The sequence below is a fragment of the Pleuronectes platessa genome, chromosome 20 (assembly GCF_947347685.1).
Source record: "Pleuronectes platessa chromosome 20, fPlePla1.1, whole genome shotgun sequence".
Classification (NCBI taxonomy): domain Eukaryota; kingdom Metazoa; phylum Chordata; class Actinopteri; order Pleuronectiformes; family Pleuronectidae; genus Pleuronectes; species Pleuronectes platessa.
Window position 1 is genome coordinate 1,152,308 of NC_070645.1, and position 22,250 is coordinate 1,174,557.

The window sequence follows — 22,250 nt, forward strand, 5'->3', positions numbered from 1 at the left end:
TGTGATGCCATTTGAGAATGGAGTTTTTTTGGTTCTGCAGCTATTCTTTCTTACAATAAACTAATAACTAAGGAAATATAATGTAGAAAATGTGGTATTTAGTTTAGACTTTTGTGGTTATATGTATTTTTATTCAATTATTTGAGCCTCTCAGACAGTTTCAGTACAGCGGCATTGACTTGCCACTTGTAGATGATATAGCAGATATTAAGAATAGAGTTTAGTGTTTGTTACTCAATGGCCTGCAGGTGCAGCACAGGGATGTGGTGGCTACCTGTCCATGCCACTGGGCATGTTTGGTTCTCCAGATCCAAACCTGGATGGACGTTATGAGCCAAGGATGGACTGCCTGTGGACCATTGAGATGCCGGTCAACAGGGCTATCAACCTGACCTTCAACTCTTTCCAGCTGGAGAACTCCTCTCCTTGCCGTTATGATTATGTCAAAGTGTGTAACTCTCAGCCATTGTGATATTATTTCATTGGAACATAATTTAAATGAGTTCTGGCTATCACACAACATATGCTATGCTATGTCTTTAACCTTTACTCTCATTAACATTTGTTTATCTCTACCAGGTGTATGATGGTGACAATATTAACTTCCCTCTGGTTGGGACATTTTGCGGAAACTCCATTCCTGCCTTTTTTATTTCGAGTGCAAACTTCCTGACCATTCATTTTGTCACGGATAGCTCTGTGCAGCTTCAAGGCTTCAATGCTACCTACAGAGCTGTTCCATGTGAGATTCTTCTTCTCTCCCTCTACTGTAAACTGAAGCCTGTTGTCATAATTGTTCTCCCCTTCTATTTCCTGCCTGTTCAAATCCACTTTCCTGTGGTTGACAAGAATCAGAATCAGAATCAGTTTTTAATGGCCAAGTAAGTTGCACAAACAAGGAATTTGACATTGTGAAGTGGCTCTCAGTGTGCTTAGATACAATACACATAACAACACAAAACAAAACAAACAGTGCGATGGTCTAAGAAAAAGAAAGATAAGAAGTGCAGGGATAAATATTGAACGGTATGAGTATTACAGTTATACACTGAGGGTGAAATAGATAATATAATTAAATATAATTACATATTACGGAGTATTTTTACAGTTGTTATTATAAAGATCCAGAGTTATTGCAGTGACACAGTGGATTGGCTGTTCAGAAGTGAGATGGCGAGGGGGAAGAAACTGTTTTTGTGTCTGGAGGTTTTGGTGAACAAGGATCTGTAGCGCCTCCCAGAGGGGAGGAGATGGAATAGGTGTTGTCCAGGGTGTGAGGGGTCTGCAGTGATCTTTCCTGCCCATTTCCTGACTCTGGAAGTGTACAGGTCTTGGATGGTGGGCAGGTTGGCACCGATGATCTTTCCCGCAGTTTGGTGGCCGATCCAAACCAGACAGTTATTGATGTGCGAAGAACAGACTCGATAGCCTGACGTTGTCATACTCACAATTCTAGTCAGAATGTGAGTCTGATACCGCTCCATTGGGCTGTGATTATGGGGCGTGTTTCAACCGAACCAGGAAATAAAATTCCTCTTCGCTCAATTGGATAGACCTACAACCAATCAGAGCAACGTAGTATGTGACGTATGTAAAGCGACGCATAGTTGTTGCCAACAGAACTCAACTGCAAGCACGCTGGAAGAAGTAGAAGAAGATCAGTAAAATCGATTTTTGCCGGAGTTGTAAAAATAATTTAAGGATACACGGAGAGCTTACCAACAAGATCAGCATTTTTGAGAGAAACGAAAATGTAACAGGATCCTGTCCCCACTCCTGAAGGCCTCCTCTTTGGCTTGACGAAGCCGCTTTAGCTTTGCTGTGAACCACGGTTTATTGTTATTAAATATGCAGTACGTTTTGGTGGGAACACACATGCCTTCACAAAAACTGATATATGACGTCACAGTGTCAGCGAGTTCGTCCAGTGATGTAGAAGCAGCCTAAAAAACACTCCAGTCAGTGCAGTCAAAGCAGGCCTGTAGCTCCAGCTTTGACTCATTTGTCCATTTCTTCACAGTTTTCACCACAGGCTTTGCAGATTTTAGTTTCTGCCTTTAACCCCTTGACAAGAACTTAAAATATATATATCTATGTATTAATAGAAAAAAACATAGAAACCTTAGAGAGAGCCATATGCGAGGGATTCCTCTCCCAGGATGGACAGAAGTGCAGTAGATGCCAGTGTAACTGAACACATCAACAAAATAACAATTTACAATTGATTAAAATAAATAGTTTATACCATAATGGAGAAGTGGGTCAACAGTTAAAGTATTTATAGATACAAAAAAATGTCTAAGTTATTGTCAATAATGATAGAGTATGTGAATATCGTTGCTCATTTAAAGGGGACATATTATGCCCATTTTACCACAGTTGATATGGCTCCTTGGGGTCTGTAACATATTTTGGTCAAAATACCATAAGGATAATTTCAAACAGCACCCTTTTTACCCGGTCTAAAACAGCCCTCCTCGGATTGACCTGTTTTGAGTGCCCCGGCGGAGCCCCTAGGGAGCCCGGCTAGCGTTAGCCATCGAGCTAACCGGGCTGGTGGAGCCCGGCTGGCGTTAGCTCGCTCGTCCAAGGCCATGTAGCGTGACTCCCTACATGGGCATGGTGTGACTATGACGTTTATTTCGGTCGTAATCCCATTCGACGCACTCTAGCGAATCGTTTCTGAAATAGAGGAACCACAACAGATACCCAAATTAACGTATAGAAGCACTACAAAAGTGGAATTTTCATTATATGTCCCCTTTAAGATTGACACAGTTGTGAATATCCCATTTGGCACACATCAATCTTGAGAGAGTGGAAAGCAATTCTGCTTTTGACCAACTAAAACATGGTCTAAAGTCAGTGATGCAGTATTTACATATATAGATTTATAAACCACACTGTTTACCAAACCTCTCATGTGTCTGCATTGCACCAGTGCTCTGTGGCGGTACTCTGAATGCATCAACCACCATGGAGACCCTGACCTCACCCTCCTTCCCCAACGCCTATCCTCCTTACACCTCCTGCCGCTGGATCCTGGATGCTCCAGCCCAGGAAACGATCCAGCTGTCATTCCAGAACTTTGCATTCCAACCCAGCCAGAGCTGCTCCACAAACTTCCTGGAGATGAGGAACTGGCCTATGGTGAGTTAAGACAGTGACTGTACCAGAATGTTGAATCTAAACAACCGCAGTTTTGTAATTTGGTCAGTAACCTTTAAAAAACACTGCTCTCTTTATGTAGATCCTCTAGATCAAGCTGAGTTGGAAATTGTAACTATTTTTTGCCATTTTGCATGAGCATGATATACAATTCAATTTATTGGGGGAGAGAGGCGCAGTTGCAAAACAACCTTAAAAACACACAATTTGCCAATCCTGTAGCCTTCATCGAGCTGCTGAACAATGATAAGCCCGTCAGAAAAATGTAGCCTTGTTTGGCCTCATTTACTTACTTGTGCGCAGATATGTTCTTACTCTCCGTAGAAAATAAGTACGTACGCGAATCGCCGCCGGATTCCTGACGTGTGATTTTGTTCTCACCACCATGCGTATGGATGTGAATCAGAAGCTATCTAAATGGATAGGCGCATCTCCGCTCTCAGCAATTAGCAGAATGCCACGCCTCTATTTCTCCATATAAGGACATCCGTTTGTCATGAAGGAAGGTGTGCTGAACAGTTGAAGTTATGGAATATCTTAACAGCAGAAATTGAAGGCGTTTGAGTTGAAAGAGGCTAAAGACACACTTTTCTGGAGCGTGACAATGTTTAAAAAACAAAAAACCTGGTCTGGAATAACAGCGCTGAATGCTGTGTCCTGAACAGAGCTGAGAACTAGACCTGTGGACATGTCATTTAGATGCATTGCAACGTTGAGCTGGACACCGCTGATTGATTATAACACCGCAGCCTCAGGACAGACGCACATTTAAGGTCCAGTCTCTGTCGGAGTCTGCTTCCTCCTCACTCCTCTGACCTGCAATCACTTTGCACTTGAACCATAAACACCAGCACTGATTACAAGTTATTTGGACACGTACAATACTGACATTTACTTTGTGTTTGTTTGATTCTCTAGAGTTTATTAGACACATGTTAAACCTACTACAAAACACGGGACGTAACTTGACACGGAGAGTCAGGACATCAGGGTTAAATTGACAGGAGCGATCTGGAGTCATGATCCGACATCATCGATTAATAACTAAATACATTTGATTATCAGTTTGTGTGAAGAAAGACAAAGATGAACAGACACACACAGACACACGGCAGTCCGCAAACTTCTTATGTTGTATATGCTTTTAACAATGTCTGGCGGGCTCTATACCACGTGTTACGGCAACGGCGAATCAACAACAGGGCAGACAGAACGGTGACTTCCTTCTCCAGGGTCGGGAACAGAGGAGGCTGGTAACCAAAGACACAGTTAAATGGTAAAAATCCAGTGTAAACACAAGGCAAGTAATTATGTGCATACTCCACCCATAAGAGCTGCTTGGACCAGGATGAGGGATTCTGTGCGGCCAGGTATCAAAGTCCCGTTTCAAGTTCCTGGTTCATCCTCTCCGTCTGTCCATTTGATTGCGGATGGTAACCGGATGAGAGGCTGGCTTTGGACCCAACCCAACTACAGAGTTCCAGAATCGTGAAGAGAACTGGGAGCCTCGGTCCGATACAATGTGTCTGGGGAACCCATGCTGGCGAAAGACGTGGGACAAGATCACCTCGTCTGTTTCCTTGGCGGAGGGAAGCTTGGGGAATGCAAATAAATGAGTCATCTTCGAAAATTGGTCAATGATAGTGAGTATAGTGGTATTACCTTCAGAATTAGGTAACCCAATGACAAAATCCAGGACGATGTCGGACCAGTAACGTAATGGGATGGGCAGCGGTTGGAGCTGAACAGCTGGAGCCTGGTGAGAGGGTTTGCAGTGCGAACAAGTAGGGCAGGCCAACACGTACCTCTTGATCTCCTTTCCATGCTAGGCCACCAGAAACGTTGCCTGATCTTGACTAAGGTGCGCTTGATTCCTGGATGACGAGAAAAGAACAGTGGATTACCTCGGAACGAAGCTGAGGAGGCACAAACAAGCAATTGTCGGGGCACACATCAGGAACCTGCAGGTTCTCTTGGGCACGAATCACTCTCTCCTCCACCTCCCAGGAGACTACCCCCACCACACAATTAGTAGGAAGGACTGGAATGGGAGCCTTGAGTCAGGATAAAACATGCGAGACACGGCATCTGGCTTGACATTTTTAGAACCTAGGCGATATGTTACAATAAAGTTGAACAAGTTAAAAGAGAGGTTCCATCTTGCTTGTCTGGGGTCTTTTGGCGAAACAAAGGTACAAAAGATTTTTCTGGTCGGTCCATGCCAGAAAAGGAAGCTCAAGGAGACCCTGGTAGAGGTGAGATCATGGAGAGGGGAGGTTACTGTGCTAACATTTATTTTGAAACGTCTGTAGAAATTCGAAAAACCCTAAAAAAAGTTGTACATGTTTGCGATTGCTTGGCACTGGCCAATTAGCAACCACCTGGATTTTACTGGGATCCACTTTTACTTCACCCTCAGCTATAACAAAACCTAAGAATGATGATAAATTTGCATTTTTCAGCCTAGCATGAAGTTGGTTCTCAAGGAGTCTCTGTAGCACTTTGGGAAAATATGAGTGTCATCCAGATATACAAACACAAATTTGTTAAGCATATCTCTCAGTACGCCATTGACCAAAGCTTGGGAAACTGCAGGTCCATTAGTAAGGCCAAAAGGCATCACCAAATAGTCATTGTACTGGAAGTGTTGAAAGATGTTGTCCACTCATCACCTTCCCTGATTCTAACCAAATGATAAAGTGTTCCTTAAATCGAGTTTGGTGAAAAAAACTAAATCCAGCTCAAACAAGGAGAGTCTGATGATTCCTGCCGCAAGAGACTTGCTAAGATACTCATCCATGGTTACCTGCTCAGGGGAAGACAGGAAATAGGGACGGTCTCTGGGTGGACTCGTCCCCGGCAGAAGGTAAATGGAGCGGTCATAGGGTCTGTGAGGAGGAAGAGAGGTGGCTTGAGCCTTGTTAAAGACTTCCTTAAGGCCTAGATATTTCTTTAGGACTTTGATAATGTTTGGATACACAGAGTCATTAACATGGTTAGTCATAGACATGGCACACAGAATGGATTCAGGCTTGGCATAAGAAGCAAAACAATCCTTGACACACTTAGTTCCCACCTGCACCACCCGACCTGTCTCCCAGTCTATTCAGGGGTTGTGGATCTTGAGCCAGGGATATCTCAAAACTAACGTGTATTGGGGGATTTCAAAATCAAAAAACAAACCTGCTTGGTGTGGTGATCAGGGATTGCAAACTTGACTGGCAGAGATTTGAGGTTGCAGTTCTGTTATTAGTCTGAGTTTCTCAGCCAGTCCTTGGTCCATGAGGTTAGCGTCACCTGAATCCACCAACAGATGGGAGCGGACACAGAGGGAACAGACACCTTTACCAATACCGTGGGTTTGGCTCACCAAAGCCCTCGTCAATGGTGAGCCCGATCTTTTAGCAGACACAATGCGAGAAGATGTCCAGGCTGTCTGCAGTAAAGCATTTGCCTTCATGGAAGCGACGTTGGCATTCCTCTTCCGACAGACATGTGTTTCCTAGTTGCATAGGTTCTACGGTCTCCTCCGGGATAGGTTTATGGTTAGCGAAGCGGGAGGCTGTTGTCACAGGAGAAGACGCAGGATTTGGCGTAGGTCAACGTAGAGCAGGAGGAAACACTGCAGTTCTAGATCTCTCTCTCACGGTCCAACAATCTCTTATGGATGCAAATTGCAAAATACTAGTGAGAGTCATAGTAAAAGTCAATAGGTTCTCACAAACCGGTGATCTGCGGATCCATTCTGCCTTGACCCACATCTCCGCCCGTCCGCTGAGATGGGCGAATATCTCTGGACTGGATCTTGTCTTATGTGGGCCCCGGGAAGCCACGGTGGATAAGGAAATGGGAGCATACGAAGCCTCAGCAGCCTTGGAGTGGGAGGCAGCCCCGGCAGGCATCGGTCTACTTAACGGAAACATGAGTTTCATGGAGTCGGTGAACATGCTTGGTGAGCACTTTAAGTTGCTATCATTCAACGTTAGCATCTGGGTATTCTGGTAACTGGTATCAGCTAGGTTTTCCTTCAGGCTCCGTAATACCTGTTACGCTTGTCTCGTAATCCGGTCTACTCGCGCGACAATAGTGTTGAGCCATAGATCAGAGTCTGGGTCAGTGTCAGGCCAGTTCGTAATGTAAGGTTCGTACTGTAAGGTTTCGTACTAGAACTGGGACCCAATAGCACAACTCGCAGATTAAAAAAAGAACTGATCTTTATTAACAGCGAGGGTTTGGTACCTAGGGATTTAAAATCATCAGGCAATGGTATCCGAAACATGAGGCAAAACGAGGTCAAACAATCCACGTGGTCGAGAAAACATGAGACGAGACAAGATTTGGTGAGATCGCTGGAACGCTGCGTGCAATATGAGACGAACTGGCACTGGACAAGGGGAAGACATAGACCTTATATATCGACAGACATCAGCTAAACTACACACATGACAACTTTAGGGAGGGGAAGCCAATCTGTGATACACACGGGGAAGTGAAGTGAAGCTACCTAGAAGAAACAGAGATAAGCGTGAGTAATCAAAATAAAAGAGGAAGTGACATAGAACATGCAGCAGGAAATGGTGTGTGTGTGTGTGTGTAACCATAACAAGGGCGTCAATTTCATAGTTATTTAATACATTTGGTCAATGCATTAGCAAATTAATATTGCTGTCTATCTACTATTATTATTTAAATAAATGGAGTTTTAATATACTATGGATTTAGTTAAAAGGGTGTTTTAAAAAAAATGTAAACATTTGTGCGTACGCATGGTCTGAGAAAGTAAAAAAAAAAAATGTTCCCAGAGTACGAACAAATTTAAGTAATAACATAATGATGATCCCAGATTTGTGCTTAAAACATTCGTACACATGGTTTGAGCACAGATATGTGCGTGCGCACTGTTAGTAAATGAGGCCCATTGTGTCTAAATCAGAGGTCTTCAACAGGGGAGGTACCGCAGGGATGTTGGGTTGAGACAATTCTTTCTTTTATTTAATTTTTTTTCAACCAATTTTTTTCCCACAAATTTAATAGTCTTTATTTGGACATTAACATGCTTCCAACAAATTGTGTTGTATGCAAGATGTATGTTTATAAATGGCAGTGGCATGGCCACCCTTTACCTTACACATGTTTAAATTAAAAACATGAATATATGAACCCGTAGATACAAGATACAAGATACATTTATTTATCCTAAACACATGCACAGACACACTCATGCAATTGAGGGAAATTTGTCCTCTGCTTTTAACCCATCTGGTGCAGGACACACAGAGCAGTGGGCAGCCATGTACGGCACCCGGGGAGCAGATGTTGGGGGAGTAAGGTGCCTTGCTCAGGGGCACTAGACAGTGGGGTAGGGAGAATCCTCTTGGATTTTTGGACAGATCCAAGTGTTGTCCATCCAGGCTCAACAGCGCCACCTACGGAAAAGCCCCTCATTTAGCATTCATCGATCCTCACGAAAATCAAGACAGTTGTATATCATGACCAGATGCACAAAAAAGCCTCAAGGACCATTATGAAAAAATTAACAGGAAGCCCGCCATTTTGGATTAAGTGGCCATTTTGGTCATATTCCATATTTTTACTTTGATGTACTTCTCGTAGAGTTTTCACCATACCAACTTAAAATTTAGACGAGTGTCATCACAACAAAATGGAGATCAAAAGTTATTGAAAGATCAACTTTTCGTCATACCGTCTGACCGTGGCGTAGCGTCAAAGTTAGATGAAACGCCATCAAAACACGAGCTTCTCTATCTCAGACATATTTAGTCCAATCAACTCCAAACTATACATATAAGACAAGAGTCGCGACCTGAAGACATCTACACAGAAATCGTGACTTAAAATCACAGCGCCTCCTGGTGGCAGCAGGAATTGTCTTGTTTTTGGTACATTTTACACTTGGATGTATTTCTCCTCATCCACTTTGTGAAACCATGTCAAACTGTGTCAAATGGGTCTCAAGACATTGATAATGTAGGCTTACGATTACTGTGACTTTTCATCATGCGGATTATTAATGGCGTGTCATCAAAGTTCAACTCGCCATGACACACGTAATTGCTGTAACTTCCGTGTTCATGGGTCCAGCTCCCTCAAACTACATGTGTGTATCAACAGCCCACCCCTAAAGATATACAGATAGATTTAAGGAATGGGCGTGTCAAAATAACTGACTAGTGCCCCCTAAAGGGCAGCCCCGGCACTACGATTGGTCTACATCTACAAAAATCGATAGGGACAAGTGTCTTTTCATGACAAAGAAATAAGTCTCTTGGACAGATATGCTAAACCACACAGGAAGCCCGCCATTTTGGATTTGGTAGCCATTTTGCCAATATTCCACACTATTACTTTGACGCACTTGTCGTAGAGCTTTCATCGGATCAAATAAAAATTTAGATGAGTGTCATCAAAACAAGATGGAGATAAAAAGTTATTAAAAGATTGATTTTTCATCACACGGTGTGACCGTGGTGTGGGTTAGGGTTTGATCATTAAATCAAGCTGATTGAGCTGTACCTGCACTATTGCAACATTAAGTCACTAGAGGGCAGTGTTAGACCATGGTTTGCCCAAGGACCAAATCTTCATTCCCAGGGCTTAAGAATTTCGTTCACACAGTTTTAATGTGTTTGCAACTAAATTACACTTATGGATGTTTGACAATTAATGTTGACAGATAACTTTAGTGTATGATTGATGGTAAAAGGAGAGTTTTCAACGTGAACGTTACACGGTGTAACCGTAGCCTGGTGTCAAAGTTTGATAACACGCCATCAAAACACAAGCTTCTGTATCTCAGACATATTTGGTCCAATCGAGTCCAAACTAGGCAGGTAAGACAAGATTCGTGACCTGATGAAATCTACAAAGACACCATGACTTAAAATCATAGCGCCACCTGCTGGCTACAGGAAGTGAAGCGTTTATCCTTGCTCCAGAGCTTAAAACGCATGCAAGGCAGTTAAATGCGCTTGGTCGTCGATGGCTCTCTCTTCACTGACCGCAACAGACTAGAAATCGCCTGTGCTCAGGCCCGTTAGTGCTACAACGTAGCCCTAGTTATTATTATTCACCTTTGGGGGGCTTTTTCAGGGTCTAAACATGCTCAAAAAGTTGTGAAACTTTGCAGGAAGTTCAAGGTCTGCGGATATTTTACTATTCTGGAGTAACTTGAATTGGGCGTGGCAAAATGGCTCAACAGCTCATGACCGTAGCCTGACGTCAAAGTTTGGTTCCACGCCATCAAAACACGAGCATCTGTATCTCAAACATACATCGTCCAATCAGGTCCAAACTAGACATGTAAGACAAGAGTCCCGGCCTGATGACATCTACACAGAAATAATGACTTAAAATCACAGCGCCCCCTGGTACATGTAAATGTCTTGTTTTTTGCTTGTCTTACACTTGGATGTATTCCTCCTCATCCACTGACCTCAACCATGTCAAACTGTATCAAATGGGTCTCAAGACATTGATAATGAAGGCATAAGATAACTGTGACTTTTCGTCAAACGCCATATTAATGGCGTTGCATCAAAGTTCATCAACTCGCCGTGAAACACGAAATTGCTTTAACTTCAGTGTTCATGGTTCTATCTCACTCAAACTACATGTGTGCAACAACATCCCCCCCCTGAAGATTTTCATATGGTTTTAAGGAATGGGCGTGGCAAAATAACTGACTAGCGCCCCCTAACGGGCAGCCCCGGCACTACGATTGGCCGACATGTACAAAAATCGATTTGGGCATGTGTCTTTTCATAACACACAAATAAGTCTCTTGGATAGATATGCTAGACTAAACAGGAAGCCCGCCATTTTGGATTTAGTGGCCATTTTAGCCATATTCCACATTTTTACTTTGATTTACTTGTCGTAGAGCTTTCATCAGATCAACTTCAAATTCAGATGAGTGTCATCACAACAAGATTGAGATAAAAAGTGATTTAGGGATTTTTTTTCCTTCACACCGTGTGACCGTGGCGTGGCGTTAAAGTTTGGTTACACGCCATCAAAACACGAGCATCTGTGTCTCAAACATACATGGTCCGATCAAGTCCAAACTAGACATGTAAGACAAGAGTTCCGGCCTGATGACATCTACACAGAAATTATGACTTGAAATCACAGCGCCCCCTGGTGGCAACATGAAGTGACATGTTTTATACTTTGATGAACTGCTCCTGGCTGCTTTACGATATACAGCTCAAATGAGCTCAGTCAAGTCATTGAATCAAGGTCAGAATTGTGACATTTCCTCAAACCATTTAAACATTGAGGTGCGGCAAAGGATCATGCTTCGCCAAAGGACACGATGTTTTCATACGTCCACTGTGCATTGTCCTATCACTACCAAACTTCTGTCACATGATAAGAGTACAAGCCTGAACAGCTCTATGTGTCAATATTTCCTGAGTGTCATAGCGCCACCTACTGATTATCCTTGAAATAGGAAGTACTTTGTTAATCCACTCTGCCTTATCCAACCGGCTCCAAACTTCTGACCTATGATCACAATCCTGATCTGAACAGCTCCATATATAAACATTAGTTCAGGGTCATAGCGCCACCTACTGATCAGTGTGAAAATTACATTGTGGTAAAATTGTACAATTGACACAAAATTGCTTACGCTACATCAGAGCGGCTACTTGAACAGATCTATATGTCTGTGTGTAATAATAGTGATGGCGCCACCTACTGGCAAACCTACTGCCGCAGAGCGCAAAATGGATGCAACGCGGAGACATGCGCTTGGTCATCGATCGCTCTCTCCACCAACAGGCTTCAACGTGCGGGTGCTCGGGCCCGCCAGTGCTACAACGTAGACCTAGTATTTAAATAGTTTAGTATTGAATGCACAATAACAGGGTAGCTATGTTTATACATGGTACTAGGCCCAGTTTAATATAAAACACAATTTTATACAATATATATATTATGGGGTCCCTGCTCCATCTCTCCACCAGCTTGGGGTCCTTTTTTTATTATCCCATTTTTTTATTGTTCGGGTGTTTTTGTGGAGAAATTAGGAGGGTCCACACTAGGCGAAAAGCAGAATTAGTGTCATGGGAAATCTTATGGAAGTTACCTGATCCCCTGAAGTTAGTGCCTATTTACAGCACGTCAGCACCGCGTTCTTCCGCGACATTAACCTAAGGGAAGCGGAGTAAACGTACTGCGGAGAGGGTGTCTGGAGAACAAAGGGGGAGAGCAGCGGGGGGGGGTCTCGGAGCGAAGGTGTTATCTAATTAGCATATGACTCAGGGCGAAGCCGCTGCTGAGCCTCTCTCGATTCCCCATTGGAGGAAACCAACCCAGAAAGACACCCGTGATTGGCTGGTAGAAGTGTTGACATTGGTCACCCTGGGTCATTGCAGCCCACATATGGGTTAAACCCCTCCCACACAATATTAATAATAAAAATGTATATATAGTTGTTACTAGTAATATATATAAAAAATCACTATTTATTAGTAAGCCTTTACCAAAAGCAATGCAGTTAATTAAGACTATACATTCATTCATGTGATGCTTGATGTTACAGTGCCTTGCATAAGTATTCACCCCCCTTGGACTTTTTCCCATTATGTACTGTTACTAACTGGAATTCAAATAGACTTAAATAAACTTTTTCCCGTTTGATCAACAAAACATGCATAGTACTTTGGAGGTGCAAAATAAATTTTATTGTGACACAAAAAATAATGAGAACAAAAAAGTTGACATCTGTTGGGTGCATAAGTATTCACCCCCCTGTGTCAATACTTGGTAGAACCCCCTTTCGCTGCAATTACAGCTGCAAGTCTTTTGGGGTATGTCTCTACCAGCTTTGCACATCTAGAGATGGAAAGGTTTTTCCATTCTTCTTGGCAAAAAAGATGAAGCTCAGTCAGATTGGATGGAGACCGTCTGTGAACCGCAATCTTCAAGTCTTGCCATAGATTCTCTATTGGATTGAGGTCTGGGCTTTGACTGGGCCATTTTAAGACATTAACATTCTTTAATCCAAACCATTCCTTTGTAGCTCTGGCTGTATGTTTAGGGTCATTGTCCTGCTGGAAGATGAACCTCCAGCCCAGTCTCAAGTCTTTTGCAGACTGCATCAGATTTTCTTCAAGGATTTCCCTGTATTTGGCTCCATCCATCTTTCCCTCTATTCTGACCAGTTTCCCTGTACCTGCTGAAGAGAAGCATCCCCACAGCATGATGCTACCACCACCATGTTTCACTGTTGGGATGGTGTTCTCAGGGTGATGGGCAGTGTTGGGTTTTCGCCACACATAGCGTTTTGCATTGAGGCCAAAAAGTTCAATTTTGGTCTCATCTGACCAGAGCACCTTCTTCCACATGTTTGCTGTGTCTCCCACATGGCTTCTGGCAAACTCCAAACGGGATTTTTTATGGATCCCTTTCAACAATGGCTTTCTTCTTGCCACTCTTCCATAAAGGCCAGATTTGTGGAGTAGACGACTAATAGTTGTCCTGTGGACAGATTCTCCCACCTCAGCTGTGGATCTCTGCAACTCCTCCAGAGTAACCATGGGCCTCCTGGTTGCTTCTCTGATTAATTTTCTCCTTGTCCGACTCTTCAGTTTGGGTGGACGGCCTCCTCTTGGTAGGTTTGTGGTTGTGCCATATTCTTTTTTTATTTTCTTATGATGGATTTTATGGTGCTCAGAGAGATGTTCAAAGCTCTGGATATTTTTTTATAACCTAACCCTGCTTCATATTTCTCCACAACTTTATCCCTGACCTGTTTGGTGAGCTCCTTGGTCTTCATGATGCTGTTTGTTCAGTAATGATCTCCAACAAACTCTGAGTCCGTCACAGAACAGGTGTATTTATACTGAGATTAAATTGCAGACAGGTGGACCCTATTTACTAATTATGTGACTTGCAAATGTGACTTGTGAATGCAATTGGTCGCACCAGATCTTTGTTAGGGGTTTCACAGTAAAGGGGGTGAATACATATGCACTCAACACTTTTCAGATTTTTATTTGTAAATAATTGTGTAATCCATGTAATATTTCCCCCCACTTCCAAATGATGCACTATTTTGTGTTGGTCCATTACATAAACTCACGATGAAATAAATTTTAATTTGTGGTTATACCATGACAAAATGTAGAAAAGTCCAAAGGGGGTGAATACTTATGCAAGGCACTGTATATGTGAACATATTGTACAGGGAAGAAAAAACGGAATCTGCCCCAGTGTGTAGACATCTGCGGTGTGTAGACGTCTGTCGTGTGCAGCTGTGAGATCCAGTGTAGCTTCTAGTCTTATTTGAAGTGTGGCACACAGGTCGGTGAGCTCCTGGCTGTGGAAGGATGGATCCATGTCATCTGTCCCGCTTCAATCAGCTGTAAACACAATCAGTACAATTAGCACAGTTCAATGACAACATACGCCTACACATGTATCTGAAAAATTATTTAATGAATCTAACCTTACCCTCTTTCTTCTCTGCCGACTCCTGAACTTCTCAATGCTGATGCAAGGTCCGTATGGATGAACTGGAAGCTCCTTCATACTGGCTCATAGTGGGTCTTAGTACGTCATAGTACAGGCAGCTGGAAAACAACATGAGTAACCTGAGTTTATTATTAATAAACGGAAATAGCCTCACTGCATCACCGTTGGAGGATCCACAGCAAAATTCCTAAAAAAATCCTAAACAGATACTTACGTACAATGGCGTCGTTTTCCCGCACTGCAAATGCAGACTTTCAGCGAGTCTCGACGTAATGTGCAGTGACTGCGTCATTGTGTACAGGAATCCGGCTGTGAAAACAAAACGATGAAAAATATCAGATGAAGTAAAGCTGGAGGATGTATTTTAAACAGCACAGCTCTTCTTTAATCATACCCTCGCTCCGCCGGCCATTTTCATCAGAGCTGTGAAGAGACAGAGAGCTTCCTACAAAAATAAAAAAACGAGAAAAAAGTCTCCTCCACACCGGGCCCGCGGCTTTGCTTTCCCACGCACTCATCTTCTCCTCCAAGGAAACAGTGCCGTGTCGACTTCAGCAAGTTATTTATCCCGAAAACAGAGTCACTCATACGGAACACACTTAACACAATCCTCTCATGTCTGCAGCAGACAGACTCTGCATTCACGAGGCTGTGATTGGATAATCCCATCAGGTGATGACGCAAACGACTGACGTCACTTCTTCAGAGTAAAGCTTCACAACTGTCCTTTTCATCTTAAAGCAGCGGTTAAAACAGCTTTTAAATTTAAATTTTATATGGGATGAGTATGTGACTGAGGACCCGTTTATTCTTTCTGGTTTTAAGTTATTGGACTTTTTGCTGTTCTGTGTTTGTACCCTCATAGTTGAATGCACATATTGTAAGTCGCTTGGATAAAATTGTTTAGTGTTTTAATGGAATACTGAGAAAGTTTAATAAGAAGTTCAAATTATGAGGGAATTTCCAGTATTTTGGGAGGACAGATATCTTTATGGAAAGCCAGTAGAAGTTTGGAGCTTACAGGACACAGACACGTCATATCCAACATAATTTCTGCCTGTTGAGCGGATTGCTGGTAGATGTGTGGTTTACACATCCACTGTGCATTTAACCAGCACAATTGAAAAAGTGACTGTAATCATGCCACTCTGTACAGTGGTTGAGATTTAGGATTGTGTTTTGGATAATAATAATTTGCTGAAATAATGTGCATTGTTTCAATTTTTTTTTTTCATAGCATTGATTTTGCTCGTGGTATACAAAGTAATTAATTTTAGCACACTTACTTACTTAAATCAATTTACAATTTCAGGTTTAATATTTATTTTAAGCCTGGTGTACTTACTCCAGATAGTTTAGAAAAATGTGTTATCTGCTTTGAGGGAAACTATCCTGATTTGTGTTTGTAAAGCGCAGAGCATTGGCATTTGCATGTGAAAGCCTCCCCTAGGCTTAGGAGAAGGGGGGTCACCTCCCAACATTCTCAGGCTTGTAAAACGGCAAGACACTGGTAACAGACAGTTCTCCAAGAATTTCCTACGACATTTCAAATTCTTCTTTTCATGCAGAATCAGAATCAGAATTATTTTTATTGCCATGTATATTTGCACATACAGGAAATTGCCTTGGTGTGGTTGGTGCACTGTAAAAACAACAATATACAAACAACAATTTAAAAGTAACAATATAAAAACAACAACAATATTGAACAACAATATATACAGTAAGAGAGTTTCGTGCGGTTCTAAGGTGCATAGATTGGTGATAATGCCAATAATATAGAGATATAAATTATGTGCGAGGGGGGGGGGGGGGGGGGGTCAGCAGAGTCAGTGTGATACAGAGTCAGTGTGATGCAGGTGGCTTGTTTGTGAGCCCCACTGCCATGGGGGAAAAACTGTTCAGGTGACGCAAGGTTTTAGTCCTGATAGCCCGGAACCTTTTTCCGGACGGGAGTCTCTGGAACAGGTTGTGACCGGGATGGGAAGGATCAGCAATGATCTTGCGTGCTCTCCTACTGGTCCTGGAGTGGAACAGGTCTAGGAGAGCCGGCAGGTCACAGCCGATGACCTTCTCAGCTGACCGAATGATCCGCTGCAGTCTGCCCTTATCCTTGGCAGTGGAGGAACCAAACCAGACGGTGATAGATGAGGTGAGGATGGACTCAATGATGGCTGTATAAAACTCAACCATCACTTTCCGCGGCATGTTGAATTTCCTCAGTTGCCACAGGAAGAACATCCTCTGCTGGGCCTTCTTGATGATGGAAGTGGTGTTCTCCGCCCATCTCAGGTCCTCTGCGATGAACGTCCCCAGGAATCTGAAAGACTCCACTGTTTTAACTGGGGATTCACACATGATGAGGGGAGCTGTTTGGGCTGGGCTCCTCCTGAAGTCTGCTACCATCTCTACAGTTTTTAAAAGCGTATCTAGTGCCAGCAACGGCATTAGATACAAAAAAAAACTTAAATCATTACCTTTTAGGTGTAAATAAAAGTTCACGGGAGCAAAGAGCTGTGTCCCGTGAAATTCTGCAACGAGTTTTAAATCCCCAACAATATAATAATAATAATCACCCTTCACTTGTATCCTTCATATAATCGAACATATATTTTTAACACAGTTCAGTTCAGCAGCAAAATACAACTTATACAGTATATATAAGAGATAGTATTAGTAAACAGAGACCAAACAAATAGCACTACAACACGTCAATCAAATGCACTTTACCACCATGGGAATGCAGTCCAGATGTCGCAACGGAATTACTGGCCCTACCGCTGTGGTTTTAGCTTGCCATGGTCTTCCTTGGCTCTTCTCACACGTTCGGCTCGTATGCCCAGGCCGTCCACAGGTATAACAAACCAGTCTACCCTCTTGGTCTCGCAGAGATGGCCTTCTAACTTCCCCCAGAGCTGCATGCAAAACACGCAGCTCTGTTCTTTGCAACTCTGTAAAAAAGTTCATCCTGTCTTGCTGCGAGTTTCTGAATGGATTCATGCAGCGACTGTAGTGATAAGGCAGGAGGAACACTTTCTGCAGTTGCTGCGCTAACTGTGCCCCAGTTGGGGTTCCTGGCTGGGACAGCTGAGGGGGCTTCTTCCTCTTCTGACCAGTCAATCGCAGCCTGCATTAGCACGCTGAACTTTGGAGGAGGCAATCCTTTGGCTTGCCGCTTCATCTCTCTGTGCAGAGAGTCGTCATATAACCCAAAAACAAACTGTTCGGTAAGCACTGTATCTGAATTAGCAAGGCGGTCTGGGTCACATCGCTTCAACCAGCTAAGCTTTTCTTAGCTCTTTCCTGGAGGCAAATGCCCTAATTTTTCCCCCTGCCACCTGTTTGCAGTCATAGAATTCCCTTAGTCTTGTGCTTTCAAGGGCTTTATCACCATAAACGTCCTCAAGGATTTTGAAAACAGACTTGATGTCTGTAGTGTTATCTCTAACCTAAGCCTTACATTAAGTTTAGCTTCCCCCTTCAGATGTTGTTTCACCAGTTCAACTTGGTCTTCTTGTGGAATCTTGCAAACTTTAAAGTATGACTTCATTGGCGCTACCCACTCTTCTATGCAGGGATCTTCATTACACTTGCTGCCACTAAAATCTGTGCACTTTCTGTCTCTTCATATGTAGACGGTGGCTTGATTTTTCTGCTCAATGACCACTTTTGCCATAGCCAGTGCCTCTCTTTGGTCACTCCTGGCCTGTTCCATAAGTATTGCTTGCCTGCTCACATGGGCAGATTGTTCAGCAAACTTTGTCTGTTCTGTACTCATCTCTTCTGTCATTTTGACCTAACTGAGACTGAGACTGATTTGAATGAAATAAAATGTTATCAGCTTTAAAAGGACACACAATAGTTCGTCCTGTTCGTGACGCCAAATGTAACGAGTGCTAAATCCCCAACAATATAATAATAATAATCACCCTTCACATGTATCCTTCATATAATCAAACATATATTTTCTCAAACCTCTTTAACACAGTTCAATTCAGCAGCAAAATACAACTTATACAGTATATATTAGAGCTAGTATCAGTAAACAGAGACCAAACAAATAGCACTGCAACACGTCAATCAAATGCACTTTACCACCGTGGGCATGCATTCCAGATGTCGCAACGGAATTGTCCGTAGAGTGTGTGCCACGCACTTTACTCTGTACTGTCAGTCCACAGTGTCCATTTCACTTATCGTCACAGTCAGTCAGAAGTGTCCGTTTCACTTATTGTAACAGTCATGTGGAGAGATGCTTCGTAGTATCCGTAGCTTGTAGCAGGAGCTAACTCACAGCCCAGTGCTGCCGTGGAGAACGTCAGCGGTAGAGTTCACACGGGAGGAGACACGAGGGGAGAAGGGAAAAGAGCGTGGAGAGCGCCACACAATCGAACCTGCCTTGCGAACACCGCCCACTGCGACTCCGACACCGTCCTCTCGTCCAGACTCGCCAGCCGTCCTCCGGTTCCTCGCTACCCACAGCTCCTCAGCTTGTCCTTTTTTAACTTTTTCACCGGCTCCCACACTGCGCCTCCGTCTTCTCAATGCCACCTCGCCCTGGTGGAAGTCCCGCCCCCCTCACGCTCTCCTTCTGTGTTGTCTGCTCCCATTGGTCCAAGTCTGTTAGTCATGGGCTCGTCACACAACAACCTATTGTATTGGTATTGTTATAGTATTGGTTGTTGTATGACATGATTATTTTCTTTTTTGTTTTTTGATTGGTGATTTTTATAGTGGAGCCAAACTCAATTTTAAAGTCATCCACAGTTTTTTTCAACACAATGGTATACTAGGTCTGAACACCGTAGGAAAGATACATGTGGATGCTATTCCAACACAAGCACAGATTGCAAAGCTGCCCAGGAGTGAGAAGAGTGGTAGCCAGTCTTCTCACTGAGCGAGGATTGTGACAGCACTTTTAAGCATTTCCTTAAAAGTATCTGTTTAAAAGATTAAACAGATACAGATTAAACAATACCAAGTCCTTTTCTTCCAACACAAAGTCAGAACTACTGGACCATATAAGTCTTCTGAGGGCCAACAAAACAGATAGATACAGACCTGACTGCTTAGAAGGATGGTCTCTCGACAACATAGCAATCTAATTTACCTCAATCACATTCATTGTCTAATTGTTTGTTTCCTCTTTTTCCAGGGAGAATATGGCCAGTCACTCAAGTTCTGTGCATCTGATGGTCATCCACCAGACTTCTACAGTAACACCAGAACGCTCCATGTGTATTTCAAATCAGACAGCTTCATGTCAGGAAATGGCCTGCGTTTCACCTATCAGATCGCCAGTACGTACACATAGTCTACCTGGTTCTGACAAACAGAACCAAAACTCCCTGACAAATTAAAACTACTTCTTAGGCATTGCTGTATATCTTTTTTTCATTTCATGAAACACTTGAAGGCTTCAGCTGCAGTCAGTATGCAAGTCAATCAATCAATTACTCACATTTTGCCTAATATGCTAATCAAGTATAATTTAAAAAAGAAAATGTTTCATTAATCTATAGTTAGTTTTATGTTAACCAGTACGTGGTTGTCAGTGGGTGTATGGGTTGTATCTACACCAGGGGTTTCCAAACTAGGGCCGCGGGCCATCTGCGGCCCGCCATCCATTTTAAATTAGCCCGCCTAAAAATACAACAAAAAAAAAAATATATATAATTTTTTTTTTTAAACTAACAATTTAGTAGCACTTAAATGGTACTTAATTATAGCACTTTGTAGTTTTGCTTTATTTTTGAAGAAATTGTACTTTCTTGATTCTTGTTGTTCTGGGTTTGTACCCTTGAATGCACTTATTGTAAGTCGCTTTGGATAAAAGCGTCACCTAAATGAAATGCAATGTTATGGACTATGGCCCACTGTATTGCAGCTGTCCCTCAGAACGCCGCCATGGCGTGAGTGGCCCAGACTTTCGTATATATCTGCCCATAAGGTTTTAAAACAGTGGGCGTGTTGTGAAAGTCAAAGTTCCTGATAGGAGCTCTGATTGTGGTGTTGTCTTTTAGGCTGTAGTCGAACCTATGAACAAGAATATGGCTACCTAAAGAGTCCAGGCTGGCCGGACATCTATCCCCACAACATGGACTGCACCATCATCCTGAAAGCACCACAGAACAACTCCATCTCACTCTTCTTTAACAGTTTTGATGTGGAGAGCCACAGCAACTGTGGATTTGACTTTCTGGAGGTAAGCAAATGGACAGACACACACATATTAACTACATTCAACTTTTAGGAGCTGCATGTTGTCCATACTTTCCTCACTTGAGAGGATTTTGTTTATCTCAACAACACACACACATTTATCTGCTCTAAATGAGGGTTACTGACTACAGGGGGTAGAAAGAGTGAAAATGCATAATGTGTGTCTGTGTCCAAAACTGCCTCCCTAAACCCAAACTGGGAGATGGTTACACAGTAGAGGAGCCTTCGGTTGAAGATTTACCTCACATTCTACTCTTACATAGTATGGGAACCACAAGTGAGGTTATTCAGTAAATCACAAATCTTTGTGCCCCAGATCCGTAACGGCAGTACAGCAGACTCGTCACTTATTGGTCGGTTCTGCGGCAGCACCCTGCCCAGCCCCATCTTTCCACAATCCAATCTGCTCTACTTGCGCTTCAAGAGTGACTTCTCCAGCGCACGAGATGGCTTTGAGGTCACATGGACATCCTCCCCTCATGGTCAGAATCTACTGTTTGTACAAATGATTTCACATGTTCCATGAAAAATACATACATTGAGAGCTGTAATTTCAAACAAAAAGGAAAACTATTTTTGTTACCAGTTAAATATCTGAAACTTAAGAAAATAATGAACACAAATATGACCCAGGTTAAAGATAAAGCAATAGGTTAAGGGTTAGGAGGCACTCCAAATACAGATTTGCCTTGAATGAATTTTCAAAATCAAAGCAAAAAAATACTAAAACGTCCTTACAAGGACCTCTTTGAGATCCAACACTAGTTGCTAAACACTTGCATCTTTCAAATTCTGCAGTTTGATACATACTCTTTATACTGTGTTTATTTGTATTTATATGTATTTATTTATTATTTAGGAGCTTTAGATCTATAGATAGAAAAAAAACATAATTTATCTCTACTGGTCTACCAGTGGATTGCGGATTGTTTATTTCCTAGGATTGTATTTTATATGCCTTATGTGTTTAGATTTTTATTACATTAGATCATTTTTGTTTTTCTATTGTTATTAATGCTTGTAATATTATTGCCCTGAAACAGTAGAGCTGGTTAATGTCTTCCTGTTAACTTACCCTACCACTTCTTTAGCTTGAGCATCTTTGTCTAATTTGTATTAGGTTGTGGTGGCAATCTGTCTGGAGACCACGGCTCATTCTCAAGTCCTAATTACCCTGGCACCTATCCAAACAATACACACTGTGAATGGAGTGTTAAGGCACCCAGAGGCCGTGTAGTGACCGTCATCTTTGCCCAGATCAGTATTGATGACAATGGAAATTGCCAGAGTAACTTCTTGAAGTTGTATGATGGGCCAGATACCTCCTCGCTGCCTGTTGGACCTTACTGTGGAGTGGT

General features: G+C 42.7%; 1 protein-coding gene and 1 long non-coding RNA gene across 3 annotated transcripts in view; one reads left to right on the forward strand and one right to left on the reverse strand.

The window, feature by feature from the left end:
* The window catches only part of cubn (cubilin (intrinsic factor-cobalamin receptor)), a 101,103-nt gene that overhangs the window by 77,284 nt on the left and 1,569 nt on the right, over positions 1–22,250 (forward strand). Inside the window, exons 60-66 of the mRNA XM_053412367.1 lie at positions 249–448; positions 580–742; positions 2,942–3,150; positions 19,826–19,970; positions 20,694–20,875; positions 21,209–21,374; positions 22,013–22,248. Coding sequence (XP_053268342.1) covers positions 249–448; positions 580–742; positions 2,942–3,150; positions 19,826–19,970; positions 20,694–20,875; positions 21,209–21,374; positions 22,013–22,248 — 1,301 coding nt within the window. The remainder of the gene's footprint in view (positions 1–248; positions 449–579; positions 743–2,941; positions 3,151–19,825; positions 19,971–20,693; positions 20,876–21,208; positions 21,375–22,012; positions 22,249–22,250) is intronic.
* LOC128425656 (uncharacterized) lies at positions 12,762–15,290 on the reverse strand. Of its 2 annotated transcripts, none has more exons than XR_008333163.1 (4): positions 15,065–15,290; positions 14,889–14,979; positions 14,650–14,768; positions 12,762–14,558 (listed from the first exon to the last, which is right to left on the reverse strand). It is a non-coding gene; the product is annotated as an uncharacterized LOC128425656 (long non-coding RNA). The 2 variants fall into 2 exon arrangements; XR_008333164.1 differs by having other exon boundaries at positions 14,885–14,979.